This window comes from Plasmopara halstedii, assembly GCF_900000015.1.
Source record: "Plasmopara halstedii genome assembly, contig: Scaffold_658, whole genome shotgun sequence".
NCBI classification, from domain to species: Eukaryota; Oomycota; class Peronosporomycetes; order Peronosporales; family Peronosporaceae; genus Plasmopara; species Plasmopara halstedii.
In genome coordinates this window covers 1,867,722-1,891,638 of record NW_020187575.1, presented here as the reverse complement: position 1 = coordinate 1,891,638, position 23,917 = coordinate 1,867,722, and the positions used below count along the sequence as shown (strand labels likewise).

At 43.2% G+C, this 23,917-nt stretch overlaps 8 protein-coding genes across 8 annotated transcripts; 4 read left to right on the top strand and 4 right to left on the bottom strand.

Annotated features, from left to right (window-relative positions):
* Nucleotides 1-1,338: 1,338 nt before the first annotated feature.
* Nucleotides 1,339-2,373, top strand: PHALS_13540 (RxLR-like protein; the record flags this gene model as incomplete). Its single annotated transcript, XM_024729319.1, has 1 exon — nt 1,339-2,373. The coding sequence occupies one exon, from the start codon at nt 1,339-1,341 to the stop codon at nt 2,371-2,373; it is 1,035 nt and encodes a 344-aa protein (XP_024579708.1).
* A 58-nt stretch (nt 2,374-2,431) lies between these two features.
* Nucleotides 2,432-5,383, bottom strand: PHALS_13539 (Domain of unknown function DUF4098; the record flags this gene model as incomplete). Its single annotated transcript, XM_024729318.1, has 12 exons — nt 2,432-2,578; nt 2,641-2,739; nt 2,800-2,928; nt 2,978-3,113; nt 3,193-3,563; nt 3,624-3,740; nt 3,805-4,107; nt 4,165-4,761; nt 4,816-4,950; nt 5,015-5,191; nt 5,242-5,273; nt 5,350-5,383. 12 exons carry the CDS (start codon nt 5,381-5,383, stop codon nt 2,432-2,434), a joined length of 2,277 nt encoding a protein of 758 aa, XP_024579707.1.
* Nucleotides 5,384-6,750: 1,367 nt separating this feature from the next.
* On the bottom strand, nt 6,751-7,034 carry PHALS_13538 (uncharacterized protein; the record flags this gene model as incomplete). Its single annotated transcript, XM_024729317.1, has 3 exons — nt 6,751-6,813; nt 6,871-6,919; nt 6,973-7,034. The coding sequence occupies 3 exons, from the start codon at nt 7,032-7,034 to the stop codon at nt 6,751-6,753; spliced, it is 174 nt and encodes a 57-aa protein (XP_024579706.1).
* Nucleotides 7,035-7,844: 810 nt separating this feature from the next.
* PHALS_13537 (uncharacterized protein) lies at nt 7,845-8,144 on the top strand (the record flags this gene model as incomplete). Its single annotated transcript, XM_024729316.1, has 2 exons — nt 7,845-7,907; nt 7,956-8,144. 2 exons carry the CDS (start codon nt 7,845-7,847, stop codon nt 8,142-8,144), a joined length of 252 nt encoding a protein of 83 aa, XP_024579705.1.
* Nucleotides 8,145-8,146: 2 nt separating this feature from the next.
* On the top strand, nt 8,147-8,599 carry PHALS_14704 (uncharacterized protein). Its single transcript, XM_024729315.2, has one exon. It carries the CDS (start codon nt 8,244-8,246, stop codon nt 8,505-8,507), a length of 264 nt encoding a protein of 87 aa, XP_024579704.1. The 5' UTR covers nt 8,147-8,243; the 3' UTR covers nt 8,508-8,599.
* A 1,347-nt stretch (nt 8,600-9,946) lies between these two features.
* On the bottom strand, nt 9,947-16,290 carry PHALS_13536 (FOG: RCC1 domain; the record flags this gene model as incomplete). Its single annotated transcript, XM_024729313.1, has 11 exons — nt 9,947-9,973; nt 10,030-10,503; nt 10,568-11,003; nt 11,086-11,122; nt 11,189-15,392; nt 15,449-15,512; nt 15,576-15,711; nt 15,772-15,910; nt 15,971-16,001; nt 16,090-16,143; nt 16,211-16,290. 11 exons carry the CDS (start codon nt 16,288-16,290, stop codon nt 9,947-9,949), a joined length of 5,682 nt encoding a protein of 1,893 aa, XP_024579703.1.
* Nucleotides 16,291-16,439: 149 nt separating this feature from the next.
* PHALS_13535 (hypothetical protein F444_12686) lies at nt 16,440-18,435 on the bottom strand (the record flags this gene model as incomplete). Its single annotated transcript, XM_024729312.1, has 3 exons — nt 16,440-16,605; nt 16,670-17,157; nt 17,269-18,435. 3 exons carry the CDS (start codon nt 18,433-18,435, stop codon nt 16,440-16,442), a joined length of 1,821 nt encoding a protein of 606 aa, XP_024579702.1.
* Nucleotides 18,436-19,951: 1,516 nt separating this feature from the next.
* Nucleotides 19,952-20,266, top strand: PHALS_13534 (uncharacterized protein; the record flags this gene model as incomplete). The annotated part of the gene is made up of 2 exons (XM_024729311.1): nt 19,952-20,050; nt 20,126-20,266. The coding sequence occupies 2 exons, from the start codon at nt 19,952-19,954 to the stop codon at nt 20,264-20,266; spliced, it is 240 nt and encodes a 79-aa protein (XP_024579701.1).
* Nucleotides 20,267-23,917: the final 3,651 nt, after the last annotated feature.

Below are 23,917 nucleotides of genomic sequence, written 5' to 3'. Positions count from 1 at the left end.
GTACCGTATTCTTGTTTGGGTGTGGTCACACCATGCACATCTCGTGTGACACACACACTGTTACCAGGGTACGTGTAATCCCGTTACAACCTGAGTGGAAGCAAAATGATACGGCTTGAAATGCGCGGTAATGCCGACTGCGACGGATTAATGACGCTTAAATCTTACAGTGATGCCGACTTTGCTTCTGACGAGGGAAACAAAAAGTCGCTTCTTGGTGATATCGTTCTACTAAATGGGATAGCTGCGAGCTGGGCAGCCGAGAAGCAGGGTGGTGTCTCTCTCCCGACTATGGAAGCCGAATGTGTCGCAGCATCTGAGACGGCACGCGCTTTCCGGTATTCAAGAGATGCTTAAGAGTTGGGACTCGCGCCGACTCAGTCTATGCTGATGTGTTTGGATAATTATGCTGGGATTCGTCAGATCGAAGGAGAGACTTCGTCCATAAAACTTAAGTACACTGACGTGCGTCTCAAGTTTATTAAAAATCTGGCTCATCGAGGCGTGGTAAGGATGCTCGGAGCTCTTGCATGCGGATAAGCTTACTAAGGCGTTGGACCAGCACAAGCTTGCAGAGCTGCAAGAAATGCATGAATTTACGCTAGGTATGGCGGCGGGGACACGATCACGGGGAGGAGTGTTAGAAGATCGGCTTAAAGCATACGTTGCGCGATCGAATTCCCGGACAATGGGGCGATATTGTAAGATTGCGCCCGCGATGACGCGATAGGATTGCGCTCAATGACGTCATAGGAAAGGCTTAGAGGTAACACAGAGTAGCAAATTAAGGACCTGAACAGATTCACTTCTATACTTGCCTTCTACTCCTCACCTCATTTTTCCAACAAAATTGCACAGTGGGCTTTTATTATAGGTAACGTTTGTCACCAGACCACGACAGGTCGTCTCAAATGACTCACAATGTAGCTATTTAGGTCCATCCGATAGTTTGCGAAGCGCGGTATAGCGGTCCCGATGTAGGTCTGAGTCGTGTTGAAATACAAGTGACAGGACAAAAAACTGTAACTCTTAAATCATGTGCCACTATCATATCGGATCGCGACCCTTTCTTCACATTAGAATTTGAAAAAGCGCTTAAGGATGTTTCTAAGTAAGTGTGTTTTACCGAGAAACCGTTAGAAATGTTGACAAGCAAACACAATTAGCAATTATAAAAGCTCTGCGGTTCGCTCAGCAACGATAACAAGTGATCGAATGTACATGTAAGAATCAGTTAAATGCCAAGATCAGAATAGGTGGGCATGATATGTGTACTCCATACCTGTGTACCGGTATTACTGTATCAAGGTACATGACCACGTCATTCCAGAAAAGAAAATGCAGCGGCTGCTGCTCATCTTTCTGTTGTTCTCCCCAGCAATCAGCCATCGTCCTGATCTGATAAAGGAACTTGGTGAGAATGTTCCTGCCATGGAACTCGTGCATGTATTGAATTTATCCCCTGTGGCTGCAAAGACTCGTGTGCTCTGCTGGGTCAACACATACCACGCCAGCCATGCTACAAGGCTGGACGCTATCAAGCGGACGTGGGGCCGCAAATGCGACAAGATCGTCTTTATGAGTGACATAGAAGACTTGTCGATCCCTACTGTGCATATTGTGTCTCCTCCCCGACATGATGCACTATGGCAGAAGCATCGCGAGATCGTTCGGGTTTTAGTCCGTGAGTACAGTGAGGATCAATTTGATTGGATTTTTAAGTGCGATGATGATACGTTTTTGATCATGGAGAACCTTAAAGCTTATTTAAATCGTCCTGAAATTCAAGAAATTGCTCAAGCTGGACCGATTCTCTTAGGGCACCGCATGACGTTGCAGTGGTGGGAAATGCAGCGACTATTTGAACCATTTGAAGAGTATGACCCGAAACATGTAGCAGCGGTATTGCAAGTGAAAAAAGAGACGAAAGATCAAGGCGGATTATTGTATACTCCCGGAGGAGGAGGGTACGCGATGAATTGGGCCTATTTAAAAAAATTAGAAGCGGCTTTAGATGAACCCTTTTGTCTGCCGAATGATCTGGTACCGGATGATTGGGCCATTTCATTTTGTATGCGGCATTATGGGATCATTCCATTGGATACTCGAGATGAAAAGAAGCGAGAGAGGTTTCATCAGTATGATCCCCACGAAGTATACTCGAAAGTGCATGATGAAGAAGCTTATGATCACAGTATCTTCACTTCGATATACCAGGAAAATAATTGGTTTTCGGATCATAATGGTATTGGATGGCAGAATGGGACGAACTGCTGTGCTCCCGACTCAATTACTTTTCATTACGTCAAGCCACCGCTCATGGACTTGTTCTACGAGTACTATTATGGTGATGAACTTGCTAGTAAGACATAGATTAAGATGAATGTTTATAGATTGTATTCCCTACACTTTCTAAAGAAAAATTGAACTTCTAGCTACAACTAAATGATTCGCAACCCAGTACAATGTCGATATCACCAAAATTTGAACGTAAGTAGATATTCCCAAATGCTAAGCAGTTAGTAGCTTCAGTGTTGCAATTGATACTGCCACGCTTTTCGAGTCCATCGCTTGAGTTCTGTATAGAACAAATCAAAAACATTTTTTTCAATCCTGAGACACTAAGCTCCTAAGACTTACCGCATCTTCAACGATAACATCATTCGAAAAGTTGGTTTGTCGGATAGATATGGCTCCATACGTGGACCTCAAATAGTACATTCCAGTAAATGTCTGACTCTAACAACAGCAATACTATTCATCACGATATTATTATCAAAGTAGTGATAAATTCATTACTTTCAATTGCACTGAAATTTTTCCCGATGCAGACTCAATATAAACAATACCACTGGCAATAATATTGTCAAGTTGAATGTCTCCGGTTACCGTCGCGACTTCCAATCTGCCCATAAAAGCTGAATTTCCCTAGATAGAATGGTCAGATCTATGAAGCATGGAGGTTCTCATTATGTACCTCTATCAAAATGTCTGAACCATACACGTCACCTGCTTCACTTTTTAACGTGACCCAATTTGCGTGTAAGTCGTCCACCGAAATACGCGCGGACAAGCTCTCGGCTTCAATATGACTCCTCCCAGTATTAACAGAACTACGATCAAAGTGTATAGATGACAAAATTGAAAAGACTATACTTCGGACAATAATTGTTAACCAAAGGTATAAAGTACCTTTGAATGTCGGATAGAAACAAAGTGCTTGCTCTTGTCCTGACTTGAAGATCACATTGAGAGAGAACAACTTTTGATACACTGACAAAACCAAGAGCCGAAAATATTGTGACTCTTTTCTCGGCTACCAACAACGATTTGCTCGCATCGATTGTTACATGGTCAATATTGATATCCCCCGTAGCCGACTCGATTCGTAATTCATCTCCGTAAATCTTAAGATTCGAGCACACGACATTGGATTGTACAGTAAAAATACTCAGTCCTCGAAATTTTATCGTCTCTGGTGCATTAACAACAACAGATGTGCTGCTATTGATTACAAGACGTTGAAGTGGGTCTTGTGGAATCTCAATAATCATCATCAATCGCTGGGAAGTAATAAGAAATCATGTTGAAATCACGAGACAAACAAAAGCATTGTCCCTTACCTGGCACGAACCGTCAAGCCACGAAAATAGAGAGGCATCCATCGGCCAAATACTGATACTAATTGTCTCATTCGATATGACCTTGTTATACATATCTGATACCTTCACAGCTTTCTCCTTTGAAAAAGATAGTTCTATTTGTCAATGATCTCTACAATTAGAGCAATAATAACGTACGCACTTTAAAAGAATAATAATCAAATTCAACGCTACCCATTGTTGAGTTTGTCGGCAAGACGATAACTTCACCACGAGAAAATGTATTTGTTAAGCGAATAACATTTGTTTGGGCATTTGAAGTCGAGTTGAGTATAGGAAACGTAGTCGATGCAATCTGACTGCCTATGCTGTTGCACTTGATTGTAAGTATCACATTGGCACACATGCCAGCAAACATTAACATAATAGCCAGCGCTGTAAGCACAACAATAATTCGCATAACAATGCGTTGTCGTCTTGTTGAATTCTCAAAATGATTGATCCACTAAATGAAAAACACATTAGTCATATAATCATTGGCACTTCACCAGTAAACTAAAACCTGTTGGATCATTGATCTTGAGCCTTCCAAACAAAACGTACTACGTGTACCATCCACTGGATCACTAATTATCGCAGTCTGTTTAAAGTCTTTCATACTCTTCTTTTCTCGAGCAACTTGAGATTTCCAGGTTGAAGCATGACGGATAAGTTTATAGCTCGCCGCTGCTACTAATAACACAAAAATACCCGCCAGTAAACTTGCATAGGCCACACTGCATAAATTTGTTCGCACGACTGCTGCAAAGCGATCCCGATCGTATACAATTTGTGACGTTGGTGGTAAAAGTGAGCGAATACTTTCAAAATTGGAAGAAATATTATCTTCAACAAAAGTGCGTTCAATTAAACAAATTGTTGCTAGAATGACCGAACACGTTCCAATAAGCGCAGAAATCAAGTAGCAAAGAGACAATAGGCGACGGTATTCGAAGTTGCCACCAATAAATGCAAGGAGAGACACAAGTAACAACAAGACTCCGGAAGTAAAAATTGCGAATCCTGCGTACGGAGCAGAGGCCAAAATTCGCGTATCAACGATGTAACTACCACCAAGAATTAGAAACAGAGAGAGTGGGCACATGATGATGCTAAACGTCTACAACACAAAGGTGAGGAATAGTTTTAGCAATTTAACAACTTAGAAATTGACCTGCAGAAATGCGATCGCAGCGCGTCGTTCGCCCATTCGTTGTTGTAAAACCCAGCTATACGATAGATGGACAAGAGCGTTGACAACTAAAACGGCTGATGCAAGCTTTAACAAGTAGTTGGTATTGTTCATTAGCTGAAAAGATCAACAAAAGTTGTTTAAAACATTTCAGTACATGAGCTAACGAATGTGTGCCAACCTTTTCTCGACTTTCCACATTGCGTTGTATGTGAGCGTTGCTAAGAAACGTGGCAACATCAACGTCTATAGTCAAAGTAAACAGAAGACAAAGGCCTCCAAGCAACGCAAATCCAAAAGTGGATCCGATCGCGACCATAAAGCTAGCAACTGTCGCTGGTGTGGATCTCCAAACGCCCTATGTAGCCACAATGAGTGAATCAATGATACAATTGTGTACAAACGCACCAAAAATCCAGAGAATATGCTTGCAATTGCAACTAAGCAGTTCAGCAATAATAGCGATCGATGAACGGATGCGATTGCGTACAGTACAAAACACACTGCAGTGCTCACCAATTCGAGCACAAAAATGAAAGCGCCAATGCATTGTGACTTGCTAGTGAATACAGGCGGCACTAACACGTCATGATCCATGGATTATGTGAAGAGATTATCGATGTATTGCACGACTTTTTGCCGAAAGGATGTTGTAGTGGTGTGAAGCGGTTTCGCTTGATTTAACACATTATCTTAGCTACGCAGCTTCTTACCAATATTATGGCAATGCTATTTTCGTATATTTCACAAGCCGTTGATCATGAGGGATTGACACCTCCTCAATTCCATTAGTTGTCGTGTCCGAGCATTGTCTATTAGAGTCGAATAGTCGTGTACACTCGAACAAGGTCTGCAATTTGAAATCACTATGTTGAACATTTTGGACAACTTTGTCAATGACTTGATCATCAATCCAGCCAGCATTTCTGTTGGCTTGATATTTCTAGGTTTGAATTAATGCGCTTGGAAATGATAGCACATATATCTGAAATGCAGGTCAACGTGTAAAGCACTCGCCGTAGCTCGTTCCATTTTGACATTCTCGATCGCCGCTTGCTTCTTCGGCCGGATGATCATAGGATTCTTACCCTTTAGATCGAGCTCGCCGAAAATCTTTTGCAAGCCTTAGAAGATCGCTACTCGCCTGGGAATCTACAACGAACTGACTAACGAGTTTTTTCGGATACTTTGACGGCCTTGTTCTAAGAATTAAAGTCAATTTACTGCTCATCAGATGCAAGCGATGCGTCTTGTGAATTAGCTTAGGATGGCTTATTGCCCTATATTCATGATTAAAGTAATATGTCAGCATGGATACGAGCGATGAAGTGCGTGTACTCAACGAAATTCTGTCATGATCTCTGGAGCTTAACACCGTCATAATGGTTTTGCTATTCGTTTGAAGCATGTCGAAATTACTTTAAGCTTGAGCTAGTGCGAATGACTTCCCAGTAGTTCGAATCAGATCAAGCGGTCTGTCGAGCTTCTATAGAAACAAATCCCATTTTTCGCAGTGAAGTAGGTGCATAGGACTTTGAGTTTATGTAATTTCTCCCTTTGTCATGTACTCGTAAGAATAGATTTTGAGAACTTGTCCGGGTAGACGAAAAGGCACAAATCAGGCCGCCTTGGCTGGGATCTTATCGCAACTATATTTGGCAAACAATAATCACCACTTTACCATTCTCTGTCAGCGGTGATGACGACGTCGGTCTGCGGAAAGACGCGTGTTCTGTTTCGAACACACAGGTGTACATTGATTTTGACCCGAGCATACTTCTTCGCAAAAATTTCTAATACAACAAAGGGTAGTATTCTCTAATGCCCATTCCTATTACTTTGAAGTAATTATCGCATATAGAAATGAACGAAGCGTCACATACGATATGAAATGGTCTATAAATCCACCCGCAAGTCTTACTTTGACAGGTTTTGAAGACCACCACTCATGCCGCAATCCTGTAACTCTTTCAGAGGCGTCTAAGAGAGACCATTCTATGTATGTCTCATTATTATTGTGCAAGTAGTTAGCCACACCACGCCTCCCTGTGGGACAGAGGCGCTGCCCGAATCTAGGAAGCTTGGACTATGTGTTCAATTTATCATTGTCAAAGAAAAATGATAGATATAGAATTTTACCGATGCAAAAAACAAATCTTTAGACACTCGGGCACCACACGCAAATTTTCTGTGGGTTCCATCTCCGCTATTCATGCCGTGCGCGATTATAGGTGAGCATTACTTTGAAATTAGCTTGTGCAATAAGCCATGTGGCTTAAACCAACGCGTAAACCGAACGTTAAGCGCCGCAAGTGTATCAGACAGTCTATTGGCATACTTATTTATAACCACAAGCTGGATTGTAACAGAGAATGTCAGTGCCAAGCTATAGATATAAAATCTTCAAGACGAAAACCCAATCACGAGCGAAAGCGACTATAACGTCGTACTATTCTTTTAATGAGGACAATTGACGTGTGACTCAATATGAGATTTTGGAACCAGCCTCATTTCATGACACCCCCCTTTCCAATACGAGGGTAAAACGCATGGTGGCATTTGTCACCACGTCGTATGCATCCTTCAATTATGGAACCTCGATTAGCAAAGTGTTTGAGGATTCCCGTCCCATTTCTTATATAAGGGCCAAGCGAGCTAAACATATAGCGAACTATTTAACGACGGATGATGAACAAAGCTTTATGGTTCCCGCCGTGCAACTTCGCAGCTTTAACCATCTTGTAACTCTTTGAAAAGATCCTTTAAGAAAATATTTTGAGATTAATGAGAAGCTCCGACAGAAACCTTAAAACTTTTGTCGACTCCGTTCTCTCCACTTACGAGTGAAAGCAATTTCGCCACAAAAACGGAAAGATGTATAATTTCACACAGTAGACGTGTCCTACAATAGTGCTAGGTATTGTGGCAACGTGGCACGGGTAAGTCATATCGGATTCTATCGGGAGAGACCAAACTGTTTTGATTTTCAGTCGGTACACGATGTTAACGCCATGGCATCTTTAGGTCGAGATTGCATCTCGACTCCAGCTCTAGGTAGTGACATTATAAAAATGGTTGATATTCTAAGGTTGATTCGTAAGAACCGTTTATACTCTAAATAGTTTCCTTGCTGCACGATGCACGATATTATTGGCTTCTTTAATGCCTCCGAAAAGTGTATATTCTCAGCGACAGCCGCACGCCATTCGATGCTATTGAATTTATCACAATTTGTAAATGGTTTAAACGCCCAGCGCATTAATGTTGGCGATCAAAATATTTGGGCTTCAAGCCGCATCTATTTGGAATAAAATCGGACCTTTTGAGCTGGGCGAAATCGACATCAAATAACACGAGGTCAGGAAGTATATCGTTTTTCGAAAGTGATCCACTCAAATTGACCTATTCTCATGAGGTATAGGCTGGATGAGCGTTTGCATAGAGCGGCCCTTCATACTTTGCAACCGAAAAAGGGGGAGACGAAAGATGCAGATATTGAGCACTGCCACAAATGTTTGCTCGACGGCCAAGCGATCGCTTTCTTTCTTTCACGTAAGGATGAAGTTCATTGCCTCCAGCATGCTCGTAGTTGTTTTAACGTCATGTTCATTGCCTCCAGCATGCTCGTAGTTGTTTTAACGTCATACCGACTATTGAGAATGCTCCATATTTAAAGCAAATTACACCCTCGAATGATATGGGGTCAATGTGAAATATCTCGGTGTAAGTCGCAACGGTCTGGAAGTCTTGTAACCACAACGTCATCAGGAAAAGCTCTACCGTCATCGTGCGATGAGGGTTCCCGCTCTTTCACATCGTCTGCTAATCTTTGATTCCCTTGACGGGTGACAGGAAACTTGAGCGCACATGGCATACCTCATTAAGTGGCTTGAGCACCGGTGACAAATGTCGCATAAACACTTTGAATGCCAAGAACGCCTCTCTTTAGAGGTTCTGCATGGAAGTGCCGATTCTCGCGCGCGGTCTCCTAGATTGAAAACCACTTCCGCGATGGGTTGTTGCTCCGAATTAGAATGGCTGATTCATTGCCACCTCAACTTATCTCACCACCACGATTAAAAAAATTTGCATTCAAAGAACTAGATACTCAATATCAGCAACCTCGCGGTGTGAGCCAATTGCTTTCACCGATGTTCGGCTGGTTGCTCTTGGTGGTCGCAGTCTCATAGCTGGTGGGCGCCTCCAGGCGAGCGATTACCGCTTTTGGCCCTATGTCCGCAAATAGCTTTCTTTCTTCGGCACCAGCGATAGGAAGGAGCTTGATAAGTGCGCCAGGATAGAAATTTAAAATTTATATCCATCATTACAAATACTACTTTTGATCATGGCTGTTGCAACACGGTGTCCAAGACCTCCTATGATTTTGGTGTACCCAGAAATGGAAACCAGAGTTGTGTTGTAATTTAATCTTAAAAGCTACATATATATCTGGATTTAAGTATGATATAACCAAATTCTGTACCACCATGTGCAATAGCTGAGCTAATTGTACGAGGCTAATAAATAGCCCACGTATCCCATGGACGTACAACATAGCACGGTATATACCTCGTCGTAGATTTCACCTTGACTATCGAGCTGAACCAGCAAAGAGCGACCTTTACGAGACTTGCCATTGAGAGTTTTATTGGATTCGTCGTGGCGGCACATCTAGTCGCTCTACCAGTTTGCGTGCATTTGATGCAGACACTAGTTATATTACACACGCGCTCACGGAGCTCCACAATCATCAATTGGATCTGTAGGTGCACCGAAATGTTAATTGGATCGCAGAAGGTAGCTTGCTACAAGAGACTGTGGAGATGTTGTCATATCTTCAATAGAGCGCTTCGCATTCGTATGAGTCGTGGGAGCGAGGTTGTGGTACGGCTTTTGTAAGCCCAGTTTTCGGTTCCATTTCCTTCCGACATTTAAATCGCCGAATGTGACAACAGATAATTATTACTACTCTGCAAAAGTTATTTCAGACTTTAGTTATATGCATTCTTTCAGTTGGCTAAATAATTGATCAAATAAACTCGGAATATAGATCAAAGCCATCTACGATGTCTCTCTACCTTCTGCAATTTGGATTGGAGAAAGTATTTGATGCTCAATCCTGTAAGTCGGTGATAAGCCACTAAGTCTACGAACGTCAAAGAGTAATGTGAACAATCCCAGAAGGCTACAAAATACTTGAGCTCCTCCAAATGTGACGCAACAAATGCCGAGTTGTCTATAATTGTCCCGTGCTACGCGTAGCAGCTCGTTACGACACCAACCACGACCGGTGACAGGGCAAAAGGCTTCAGACGTCATATGGTCACACTCAGAAATACGTGTAGAGCAAAACTTGCCCCCAATCGCATTCACATCGTTGACTGCGGTCTCAAGTGTAGTATCCCATGATGAACGGGCACTCAAAAAAGCACTTAAAACGCTGGACTGGAGATATCCGCAGCATTCCAGTTGGTTCTGAGTACTTCGCCACGTTAACTTACTCTCTTTTACTTGAGCGTGTAACCTCGAGATGACGTGCGTTTCCAAAATAATCACTTGATCATTCATAAACTCGTCGTTTTGTGCCTGCGCCACAACGCGAACAAGCGATAATGCCATGGCACCAGCAATTATGACGATAATCGCTCCGATCGTTCCTAGTACGATAAACTATCAAGAGAGTTTAGTGCTTACTTCATGCTTGATAAAAGTCAATCTTTGAATTTTGACGCACCGTTCCAAGCGCATAGTTGCGTCGCCCTTCGGTAACGAGCTTCTTGTGATAAAGTAAACCGTAAAGCCCGCAGCAAGACGCTGTAGTGATCGCTACACCCCCATACGCTGCCATGTCAAACGGTAGTGTCGGAGTCAAACTACCTCCTTCTTTACAAAACAATAAAAACAGAACGAGGCAGGCCAATAAAATGCCAAACAAAATCGCCACTACCGTCCAAAAGTACAGAATCGTCTCAATATGTCGAGCGCTGGGGAACGATGCAGCAGCATTGCGTACTTGAAAACGTTGTGGTACTTGTCGATGCACTTGTGGAGGCGATAAAATGCCACGTGCTGGAGATGGTCGCTTCGGGCGAAGCTGGGGCAGCACTGACGTTCCACGTGAAGTAGTTGAGGCTGGGGGCATGATATGAAATGATACCGCATTTGATAATCTGGACACTGAACACGGGCAGTTTTCTTTTCAAGCTATTTTCGACATTTGATAGATCGCTAACGATTGATTTCTAGCAGTACTCGAGTTTCCGAGTAATAGCCACAGCATGGTACGCTCCTATGAGACAAAGTGACCATGAGTTGAAATGCAGAACATGATTAAACATAGTGGCGGGTGACGTACCACAGGCGATTTGAGCAAAATCAAACTCATCCAAAAAGTCAATTTTTTTAATCTCTGCATCGTCTTCAGGTAACGATGCTCCATTCCCAGCTGCTGGTGAACCCCACATGAAAAGCTGCCCCTGCGTATTGCACATGGCTGACGTGAACATACCACACGAAATGTTGTTGATCTTAGAGAATGTTGGCGTTCGAATGATTGTTGGAGAGAGAATAACGAAATCCGGTGCGTTTAGACATTCCGGCCCTAATTGTCCTGCTGCAGCATCGCCCCAACCGTACAGCACACCATTGCTTGTGGTCGCTAGAGTATGGTATCCTCCACAAGAAATGAAAGTCACAAGGACTTCTTTGCTTGGTGTGTCATCTTCACTAACTTGTTCATTATTTGACCATGGACCTGTGACGAGTGTTGGCTTCAAGCAATTATCGCGACTATTGTGACCCAAAGCTCCTGAATGACCGAATCCCCACGTGAAGATTGTTCCATTTGTGCTTAACGCACATGAGTGACACTCTCCAGCATCCATCGCGGTAATAATGTACCCATCAAGACCTTCTACAATAGCTGGAAACTTTTCGTCTGTTTCGTAGCCGGTTCCCAATCGGCCTTGAAATCCTGCTCCAAACGCAAACACCTGACCTTTGCGGTTTAGTGCCAGAGTGTGTTCACGCCCACATGCTACTTTTGTAATGTTAGTCAATTCGACTCGAGACGGGTGTAATGTACTGCCTGTCTCGCCCGTTCCTAGTCGACCAGCTTCGCCCCATCCGAAGCCAAATAAATGTCCGTTTGCAGTGACGACCATAGTGTGTTCCCGACCACAGGAAACATCGACGATGCCAGCGGCAACCCCTTTAGCAGCAATGAGATTTAAGAAATAACTTACGGGTTTCGGATCATGGCAGCTTTCTTCCGTTCCGTGGCCTAAACGACCACATTCACCATGTCCAAATGTGTACAAGAGTCGATCATCGGTTATTAGTGCAGTGTGTCGGTAACCACACGCAATCTGGACAACACAACGTATTGATGGTGGAAAGGAAAGGGTGCAAATACTAGCTGCAGTCTCTGGTCGAGGTCGAAGCGATGATTTCATGTGAGGCTCTCTGCTAATTTGAGCCTCATCATCTAGTGACAAACCCAGCGGGTTGCCCCACATCAGCGCGAATCCTGGTACAGGGCTCTTGCTAATAGTTTGATGAAGTGTGCTTGGCAGTAGACTCACGATGTCATTGTTGTTCGCCAACGCACATCCAGCAACACGTAGAGAGTGTGTAGCGAATGGAGGCAATAAAAAACACTCGATAAACTGAAGGACATCTCCTCGAAACGAGTTTATCGACGGTGTTGTCGAACTCTGTGATGTTAAGCCTGATATCTGATTCTTTCCTGTTCTAGACACATTCAATTTAATGCTGTCATAAGGATCAGTATTCTTAAATTCGCGCAGCACTGCTGTTGTCGCTGCAAGAGTTATCGGATTTTGTCGAATATGCTTGATGCGACGACAGTAAGCGTTTGCAACAGTCATGCTAGACGTCCACAATTGCTGATATTGCTGGTCTTGGAATTTATCTCGTAGCGATAACTCAGCGCTTGATTGTTCACTACGTTTCATACTGGCTGTATACAGAACCGAAAACAGCGGATGAGAAGATGAATTTTTGAGAAATTGAGAGGAATTTGCCGGTCGATAGAAAATTTTTAGCCATTCTTGAAGCTCATTGGAATCGTTTAAAGCGTTAACTGGTTCAATTCCAGTACACATAAGCTCAAGACATAGCAATACGAGCTTATACTCTATCGGAAAAAGTGCCTTGCTGGAAGCCATTCGTTCGTGTGCGTTGTGACAGTGTTTTCGAATACTAGATAGTGTATCTTGGTTATCTGAAAGGTGACGTATATAAATGTCAGCGGCACGTAAGGCGAAGGTTAAAAGCACACGAACTGAAGTTAAGTCTTGCCACGACTGGATTGCGTTTTCTAATCGTGTTAGGTGGGAATGGCCTATACTTTGACGAAAAATGGAAGAAAGCGTTCGATAATATTGTGTCCATTGCATCGATCCGATCTTGTTTATTTGTTTTTCGGGATTTGGCAATGCTGGTTTCAATGTTTCGTACAACACTTGAAAAAAATGTAAATGACTCCAGAGTAGATTTTCATGAATGTGTATCGCAAACTTTGGGTCTTGATCCTCGTATTCAAACGAGAGGTCGGCTTCAGTTTGTAAGAATGGTAGCGACATGAAGCGATTTTCGTGAAGTTTCGTTAAAATCGAAGGTATTAGTTGAGCTTGGAAGACGAATAGTAAGTTGTTAAAAAGTATAGATGGGCTCATTCTTAACAGATCACGGTACTTATCGAAGATGACGCCTGGGTTGGCCACATTACTCAAGACATGTGGATCCATTGCAAAACTTGAGGAGAATGCTCCAAGTAAATACAAAATTGGGCCGTCGATGTTCCAAAATTGATCACCAGAGCACTCGCTGACGACGCATGGTAGGTTCTTGTGGAAAAGTCCGTGCATAATTGAATTAATCAATCGAATAAGTCGCCATTTTCTTGACTTCCAACAATTTTTTTTTCCGGTATCTTCATTTAGCATTTGATATCGAAACCAATTTTTTGCTAAACGAGCAACGATTTCGCTTGCTACGAGCACTTGAACTCCTTGTTGCTTGTGGCTGCCTAAATAATGGAATACAAGCGGAAGAAATCGTACATTTACGCCACTTTCACGCATCGTTTGACGAAGATGAATCGTATCGATGACGTATGTGCCGAGAGTATGGTCAGTCGATTTTGTTGCTTCATGTGTCAGCGGAATCGAGCTCAAAGATGAAGTTCGCTGCTGAAGGCGAGGTTGAGCGATTGATCCGGATTCGGACTCGAACTCGTTCGATTTCAATGCTGCTGATGACGCAAACACATCTCGAGGACGAGGCATTGATGACATGGTGTTTGAGCGCATTAAACGCATACCTTGAGAAGTTTTTTTAGTTGGATCTTCGAATTGCCCATCTACTTCACATCTGCAAAAATCTCCAAGTGTCAACAGCTGCGCTGCGAAGTCTTTAATGTGCTGTACAAAGAGCTTCTTCACGGCATCTTCAAACTCGCGTGCTACCTGCATACTGGAATCGAGAGGACGAAGTTGTCCGATTTGACTGCGAGACAGCGTAGAATTGGAGCTTGTGAAGTTAAATAGTGCAGTATTTTTCTTGACTTCCTGCAACTTTTGAACAAGCGAACAGAGGTCCATCTCGTGATTTCTGACAAAAGCTTCAGGTAAATCTAATGGCAGCTTACTATTTTTTGTATCAAATGTAAAGACAATATCTCCAGTCAGCGGGTGGCTACGATGTGAACCACTTTGCAGCAGAAACTTTTCACTTGCAAAGTTCTTGACTGGGCAGCTTTCACTGTTGAGTTGGTAATACACCAGATCCAGATACGGAATCCACGTTGGCTTTTTTGTTGCAATAAGCTCTTTCAGATCGTGAGCTGACATCAGCTCGATTTGGCTGCTGCTCTCACTCACACTATCCGCAGCGCGTACTAAAACTCCATGAACCATCGAGGAACGCAGCGAATTAACCAACACATCGTCAAAACGTGAATGAATTGTTACCAGTGTAGATGTGGATGTTTGGCTAAGGAATTGCCGGACTACAAGCTTTGGGAGCTCCTGGTAAGGAAAGAACTGAAGCAATTTTGCTTCTCGAAGTGCCACACTCAAGTCTGTCAGATCCCGTTTATCGATCGTCATGAGTATCGATTGGTCGATTTGCAATGGCTCGGCTATAGCTACAACGTTCACGTCTTGTATTGAAAAGGCAGAAATAAGTGGAAATGTGGGAAGTCTTACAAGAGCTGCTTGGAGTAAAGATGGTTGTTTCTCCGAGAGAAACACTTCAATAAGAGAGCGGAATTTTGAGAACAAGGTCATCTCTTTGGCTAATCGTTTATGTCCTTGCCAACTTTTCGAGGCAAATTGTAAATGGATTCCTGCAAATTTCATCTCGTCCACATCATTTCGTTTGAAATATTTTGATCCACGACCACAATCGTTGTCTTTACTTGTCTCCTTTTGTTGAGAGATATCAGGTTTATGACCGTGTGCATCTCGTTGCTGCACGGATGATAAGAACATTTCAGCAAGAATCTCACTGAAAAGCTCAAACTGCAACCAAATCTACACAACAAGTACAGTCAATAAAGTAACGTCACTCGTAATGATAGTAGACGCACCGTGTGCAGACGCCGCAATCGTCTTTGTCGTGACAGGATTGGTTCTTCCTCATCACGTAATGCTCTAGCACACCAGTCAACAAAATATTACAATAATTGTCAAACAAAAACATTTCATTTTTCTTACCGCAGACAGAAATTCCACTCGCTATACCAATCTCGATTTGTCATCACCGACACAAGTTCCCATCGATCTTGCAATCTAAGCGTCAGCATGTGACGCAGATTTGCCATCCACAATCGTCGACCTGCACTATTTTCATCTAAATAATATAATCAGCTCTCTTTCAAAAAAATAAAAGATATTTTCAAAGAAATCCCACCAGCTGCCTCCATCATACCGCTTAGCCACAGTCGAGCATCTTCAATCGCTGGAAATCCAATGGCCATCTGTGCTGATCCGCATTGCAGCTCAAAGTAGAAATACCCACTTCCTTGTACAATCGACCCCGTAAATGTCGTCTATAACGAATAATTGTAAGAAACTTCACCTAAAGTATCATTTTCGTCAATTTCTCGCACCTTAATCAAATCAATCTTTTTGGATTTTATCCTGTAAGTCATTAACATAGAAAAGAAACGATGAGATAGTCAAGCTCTGAATATATTTCAAGAATGATCTGTATATGGAAGCCACTCACGCGTTTGTGTTTTTCTTGTATACCAAAAACCCATCGATTGTTACAATTGCCGCTCTTTAGACCATAAAGTTGGTCATTCACTAATCTTTCAAGATTTTAAGTATAATCATTAGATATATACCGACTGTGCCAGGCACGTAAAAAGCCAGCGTTACGCTTCCAGATCTTGCCACTTAAGCGCGCGGGTGTTGTCTCGGACATGATAATTGAGGGTTGCTCGAATGTCAAGCGACTCGGCGCAACTGTAGCGCAACTTTGGTGTATATGTATTGCTTATTAAAATTTTAAGAACACATTAATATTGACGAAAAGATGACAATTTTTAACGAACTTGTCAGTCACCCGTTACTTCATAAACTCAACTTTTTGCGTTGATTGACTTGTGTTGATCTAAATCGATTTCTACTTGCAGATTGCGGTCTCAAAGAAACGCGATAAGCTTCACCTCGAGTGGGTTGACGAGCTGGCGACGATGAAAAGGCCCATTCCCAGACAATCTGATCATCACCTCGCACTCTTTATCATTAAAAAATAGTCAGAATTCATGAGATTAAGAAGATATCAAAGTATAAAAACTCACTTCATCAACCGCGTCTTGATCCTAGAATCATCGTTCACAATAGCGACAACTTTTGGCCAGACGCTTTTAATTAACCATGCGCGATCTTGAACCGATTGTTTCTCAAACAGGTCGTCACGTAGATGATCTGATGGATAATAGCGATCAGGTCGACGTGTACGATCTAAAAGACAGAAACGCACTTCCTTTACAAATCGATCGACTAATTGACGCTCTGCACGATAAAAAAGGAATTTTCGGTAGCTGAACACCAACATTGTGCCCAATGTAATGGCCAGCATAATCAGCTTAATGTGTGAATACAGTTGGCGTTTGGCGCGGCACGACCATGGTACGACATTCTCACTCACAATGAGCTGGCTTTGATCCTCAGTCACGCAAGTATCCCCGAGGTTTCGCAGTGCCATGTCTAAAGCGCGATTAAAGACATATTCCCGAGGCAGTATTGACACAGCTTTTCCAAACGAGATTGTTTCTGTAACGAAAGCCTGTACATCAGATAGCAGGACATTAATTAACGCACTGTGTTCTTGTTTGAGTCTAGACTTGATCCATCCACCTGAACCAAAATTACTCCATATTGATACGTTCTCACATACATTTTTCGCAGCTTTCTCAGCGACAAACTTGTAGATATTGCGTGCAACACGATTCAGATTTTCTTGAGCTTCTTGGTCTTCCGTACACAGTTCGGCGCGTAATGTAAACGGCGGCGCGCACGAAATAACAGAACCATTTAGACAATTGCCAAACACAGGACAAGGTTGACATGCTGGTCTCGACGCAAGATTAGTGTTTGTATTTGCACCGATAAACGGCTGCAGGGCTTTTGAGCGATCAAAGTCATCTGCAGGGTCAGTTAGCACAAATGATTCATCAATCGCTTCAATCCATTCACTGTCGCAGTAAGGTAAAGGGGTCTCGAGTATCTTTCGTACAAAAGGAGCGGCCATTACAACCACACAGAGTAAGACAACACCTGACAGTAACCACTGCATAAAGTGCCGCCAATTCATGTGTAAGGCCTTGCTCAATCGATTGATTTTGCTCTCAGTCGTCTCTTCATCCGTCTCGGCCTGTTCTAGTTCAAGTTGTGCACGCTCATCTACTCGCACCTCTCCAGCACCCTTTTTAATCGCTGAATGTTCCTTTAAGTTCCTCTCAGCTTCAATGTCGTGCAGTAAAGCTGTAAATCCTATATTCTCATCACGTAGCTTCTGCTGATCCTTCATGGCCGAATATTCCGATCGTATCTTTAACCGTCGACGACGAATAGCCTCCTGATCTCTCTGCTCACTGTCTGTTAAGGTTTTCTCGGTAGGAAATCGACGCTTACTTCTTGGTGTACTCGCTCTCAACATTGTTGCTAAAATTTCGTCTCCTTCCACCATGTCCAGATTTGTCATATCTGACACAGAAGCTAGATCGACGACTTCCTTGACAGCTACCGCCTCATTCGGTTGTCTTCGGTCCACTTGATTCACTTTTGTACTCTTATACTTATACGGCTTTGGACTATTTACTGAAGGGTCTGCATAGCGGCTGAAAAGTGTGAGCTGCTCCTCCTTTTCAGGCTTCAATTTGCTTGCTCTGTGAAGATTCGAATGTTGAGGCTTAAACTTCGACCGCGTTGAGACTGAAGACGCAAGTCCTAAAGATACTGGTGCCGGGAGAGGATGATGGCGTCGCCGCTTACTGTTAGGAAAGACTGTGGTGGTGGATGGCTTACGCTTCATCCGTGTGGACGGCTTGCTATGATGCTCCATTTGGTGCGTCAACACCAAATGTCTTTTTACCTAATGTTGCTATGAATATTTAGTGTACCAAAGCACGAATTAGAGTTTTTGATCGTTATTACGCAAGACAGTTTTTTATAATTGCAGAGGCATAACGACGAATTATCTGAGTTTAATTAGCTTCTAATTGGCATCAGAATCAATCATTCCAAACTCTGATTAAGTCCAAATCTCGCCGTCAGTCCCTCGACAACCTCTCAATCGTAGTTATAAATGATCTGAGTTGATACATAGACGATATAACAATGATGCATTTATCCTTGTTGCGCTTAAATATGTGTTATCAAAGAATGCCAACCTTTATTTATGCCCCACTAATAGCGCACTTTTAGTTCAATTCTGAGAGTCATCTATGTTTGGTCAGTGGAATCTACTTAAAGCGTTAGCTCCAAGACTTACAAACAGTTTGAGACGTAAACTCTCAATGTCAAGATAATATTAAACATTTGATGAGCTTAGCATTTTTCCTGGTGTACATGATCGCACTACATTGCTTTTTCACCAGTTTTTGAGTCAACCAGCCACTCGAAAGTTGACGTGGTGGCTCTAGCTTTAACCCCAACACAAGGAGAATTCTACCGTAGTGACTTTCACTTGCATGTTATTAAGCGCGTTGTGGCCTCTGTCGCACTGCATTTCGTTGATATTCACTGGGATCTTTGATCTCCAGTGTTGAGGATTTCCATAGCAGTGACAAGCACTTGTTGCTTCTACCGGCGCTTGTCGTACATTGAGCTGTCTATCAACTTAGATGACTGACAGTTCGCGGCATCAAACCCACTCCGTTGTCCCTTGGTCCTCGTGGAGCGGCCGGAATGTCACAGGCTCTAATTTTAGCGTGTCTGCTCTCGACTGCAACGCCGCTGTTACGACTGATCAAACTCGCTGATACTGACGAGAGACGTGGTTACCAAGCGAAGACGGAAGAGACAACGCTCACAGCGTCGAGCTATCTCACCCGCGTCTTCATCTTGGCAATGTGCTCTGGTGCATCATCAGCTTCCGTCATTATTGTCTAGAACAAGCGTTGACGATGAAAATCAATGTCACCTTTTGAAGTACGACTTCAGTTGCGTCCATGTTTTGTGCGGGCCGTCAAGAAACCGTACCGAAGGCAGCTAAAATTCTCCACTACGAGACAGACGATCGATCCAAACGAACTCTTTAATAACGTCGAGTGAACCAGCTCGGTGTCGCAGTGTTAGATCGTGAGTTTCCTGACAACAATCTCCCACAAGTCACGTTCCATAAGCACATCTGCATCTTGGGCTCCCATGTGTGAAAGTTCGTACCGCCGAACTTGTTGAGGTGGTTGAGAGCAGGGAGTCCCAATGAAATGGCGGAGTCGTAACATCAGAATTATCAGGGCTTTGGCTCTTTAGGTCACATGAACAGTAGAAACATCAATGTAAATTAGATGATTAGATCTGACTAGTAGCTGCCCCCAATTCTTTCATTGAGCCCGTTAGCACTTTACTACTTTCTGATGTTCAATCGTTACGGATATGCTACCATTTACATTTACCAGAAATTATACTGGATTACTGTTTGGCAACCATTTTCATCTGTTGATCGTCGCTGGTCGGTGAGACCTAATAGAGATTTGATTTCATTCCTTTTGTAAAGCAGTCAGTCGACTTTACGGTAAAGCTCTCTTTAGCCTCGCAATTTGCGGAATAAGCTCATGAAAAGCGACATTGTGGTATATGAAATGTGTGAGACATCACGATGTCGCATTGGGGGAAAAGTACTCATTTTGTATGGATCTCAAGGCTCTGTCACAGTGAAAGCATCGTCATAAAGGCACGATTGTGTTTCACAGCTCTAGTTGTAGAAAAATCGACAGATTAAACACAAGTTTTAGATGACGTGACGCTGCTTAATACTTTTCGGGGTCGATGTTGCAGTTATATGTTAATTTTACATAATATTTACATTTACTCGCACAAAAAACGAATTCAGATTAGCTTAGTGGTGGCTCCTCTCTCTCTCTCGATTGGGTGTTCGATTTTCTCGATGGGAGAAATTTAATTCAAGGTGATTAAAATTTATTGTGGGGCACACAGTGTGAGTTAACATCCCCGGCCATCGGACCATATTGTTCGTCATTACGGCCGACTAATTTGGTATGGATACGGCAACGTTAAAATGATGACAAAGGAGCATCATTTTTTCGGTCCAGGTTTATCAACAATTCAACAGCTTTACAGCCGCGGTAACACCCTCCTTCACTACAGCTTCCATGCCCACTAAGGCGAACAAGCGCATCAAAGAATACCTTAACGGGGAAACTACTACCACTGGGAGTTCGTTTTAAGAATTACCCTGGCAAGAAAGAGTCTTCTTGGGCATGTCATGGCCGTCAAAGATGATAGCGATATCACACGGATGTGCCTTGTGAACGACGCCAAGTTACCACGTATTTTGCGCAAGGCGTTTAGCTCGATCATCAGACCAAGATACGAGCGTCATGCTGACATATAGAATACTACGTATTTTTTAATACCACTCAACATTGCACGATGACGCGTCAATTACGAGTTCAAGATGGAAAGTGGTTCTAGCATAGTGGAGCATTTGATCTCTTTGATGAACTAGTGATGGTCTCTAGATAACGGGAGAGCCAGTAGACGAGCCGTGCCAGATAGCGGTACTTATTAGCAGCTTGAGATCGGAATATGAGTTGGTTTCATCATATGTGGGGAATGCGATGAGATTATCAGCGATTGAAGTCAAAATGAAGCGAGCGGAGGAATCAGAAAAGCTGCTCGGAAAGAAGGCTATGTAGAAAGCCTTCCAAATGCCAGAAGTTTGAAGGTCGACAGAGCAGCTTTCAAAGTGAGGGGCTTTACGTAATAGTGGCAAATGCTAGCGCTTTAATTGTGATCAAGATGTTTTTTGAGGCGGATTTATCCGACCAAAAAAGATTTAGCAGCGAGGACGATTATTCACAGTGGTCGAGGGACGATCGGCGAGATGGTTTATCGACAGCGGCGTCACGAGACAATCCATTGTGAAATCCAATTTTTTGGTTAATCGTACATCTTACTTGATCTCACGCAGGTAGGACATTTTCGAGTAAAAGAACCTCCGAGGCAAGAATCAAAGTAAATAGACGGCAAACAATATTTTCAAGAGAGCCGGCAAGGTGAAAATGACTGGCTTAGGTTGGATAGGATCGTTTTATACACCTCAGGGCCTGACAGAAGATTGTTGTCTGATGACGAACTTGTAGACTTGGAAACAGTGTGAATTTTTGCGTCCGTAGTGTAAAGCAATGGGTAGCGACGATGCAAAAAAGTGACAAGAGGTCATGGAAGTTGAGCTCGTCTTCCATGAGCAAAATCAAACATGGACAATAAAGCCACGAAGGATGACCAACCGCACAATTGGATCACGATGTGTGCTTGAAAAGAGATGTAAGCGAAATGGCATTGTCGAGCGGTACAAGGCTCAACTTGTCGCTCAGATTTTAGCAAAGGTATGGGATTGATTTCTTGAAGAATTTTTCCTGGTGCCAACATGCCTTTGGTCTAGATGATACGTGCGGTTTGTGCTGAATGCGACTATCAAATAGTTAAGCTGGATGTTGATACTGCTTTTTGATAACTTGTACATTTTTTGCACGTTTGGCTTTGTGGTGACAATGCTAAGGGATGCCTGTGTCAACTGAACAAGGCAATCATCGGGCTGAAACAAGCAGCCAGTACTTGGAACGAATCAATAGATTGTTTCGCTGTAAGAGTTCACTTCAAGGACTGCGAAGGGTACCAGTGCGTTATGATCAAGCAATCTCCGGAATGTTCTATCTACGTTGAACAATATGATGATGACATTTTTGTCACATTAAAAAAACAAGGACGAAAATTAATTCGGTCAGGGAGCACTTAACAATACAACTTTGGGTGAAAGAGCTGAGAAAGGCAGAGTTCAATTTGGGCATAAAGATTTACAACGACAGGTCAGTTTAAACAGTGATAATTTAGCAGACTCACTTCCTTGAGGACATGGTCAGGTAATTCGGTCAACAAGATGCCAAGACAGTGAGTCGAAGTTGTCGCGAACGCAACCACCTACAGTAGGAGATGGTGTTTGGCGATGCGCTCAATGCCACATGAATTCATGATATAATGTAGGACATATGAGGATCCTGGAAATCAAATGATTAATCGCTCAAACTGGGACAGAAAGGGACCTAATTCGATAACCATACGATCCAAATCAAGGCAACCAAAGCATGGTCAATAAAGTAGTCATGCAAACACGCTCAAAAGCACGACTGCTTAACCAGCTCGCGCCTAGGTAGGTTGCGATAGCTGGATGATTTAGACGCCCAATGACCGAAAACCCTCACAGTGTGATGAGGGGTACTTGACCAAGTCCCAAAAAGGGCCAAATAGCGATACCACAATCCCGCGCTTGAGAAAACTTGTGTGTACGGTGGCATAAATCTCTACGTGCTCAACTAAATGCTGCATATATGATATCACAGCTCCCACATCTCCTCGAGACCGTCTGAGTGCAACTTTGAGATACATCAAGCTGACTTTCAAGTCAATTGCAGTGGGGCTGCCGTAGCTCTTTACTTAGAAAAATGTAAGCTAAGGTCACCGACCTAGAGTTCTTTTCAAGAACTAGTACAAGTGTAGCGGATCGCAATCCGCTACTTCTAAAGCCTTAACCAAGGAAAACGAACCCACCTGTTCAAAATCAAAAACTGTGGTAATTGTTTTAGTTGCTGCAGAGCCGCCAATATCTGAAACTCTAAAAAATTTTAATCAATATAGTAATACCTAATCAATACAGCAAAATTTAATTAATACAGTAAATTGAGTAACTACTGGCAATCCTGCCACGTGGTGACTTTTTGTTGCGGTGTAGCCACACCACTGTGTGACTACACTTACTGTGTAATACACACTTATATATGGTCGCAGAATCTTGTGCGGCACGCTCTTTCTTACAAGGGGGTGCATCCCCGTTACACTCTCCCCATTAAAATTATGAAATCCCCAATTCACGTTAAACGTTTGCTTCATACGCGACTCGCGTGTCTGGGACACCTTAACGTTTATTAAGAACAACTTTGAACCTTCTCTGATCTATGAGCCCAGTGTCTACGACATGCAAAACATCCATCCTAGCTGGTGGCGAGGGCGCCCGCGGGCAAATACCTTCTTTTTCTGCACAGGTGCATCGCCGGATAGTACATCTGCGGCTTCCCGTGAAGCACATCCCAAGCCCTTAGTCGACTGAGCGCAACACACCGCGCCCGCGCCGGGCGGCGGAATTCCTCGACGAGGGGTTGGACGAAGTCGACTACGAGTCGGACACTCCTTCTTCAGCATGGAATGATGAGGTAGATGAAGTGCGCCAACGGCGCGACGTGAACCCTTGCATATACCATGTCCGTTCCCCACCTCTTGGTTTCCGGGGAAAGTGGAAATATCAC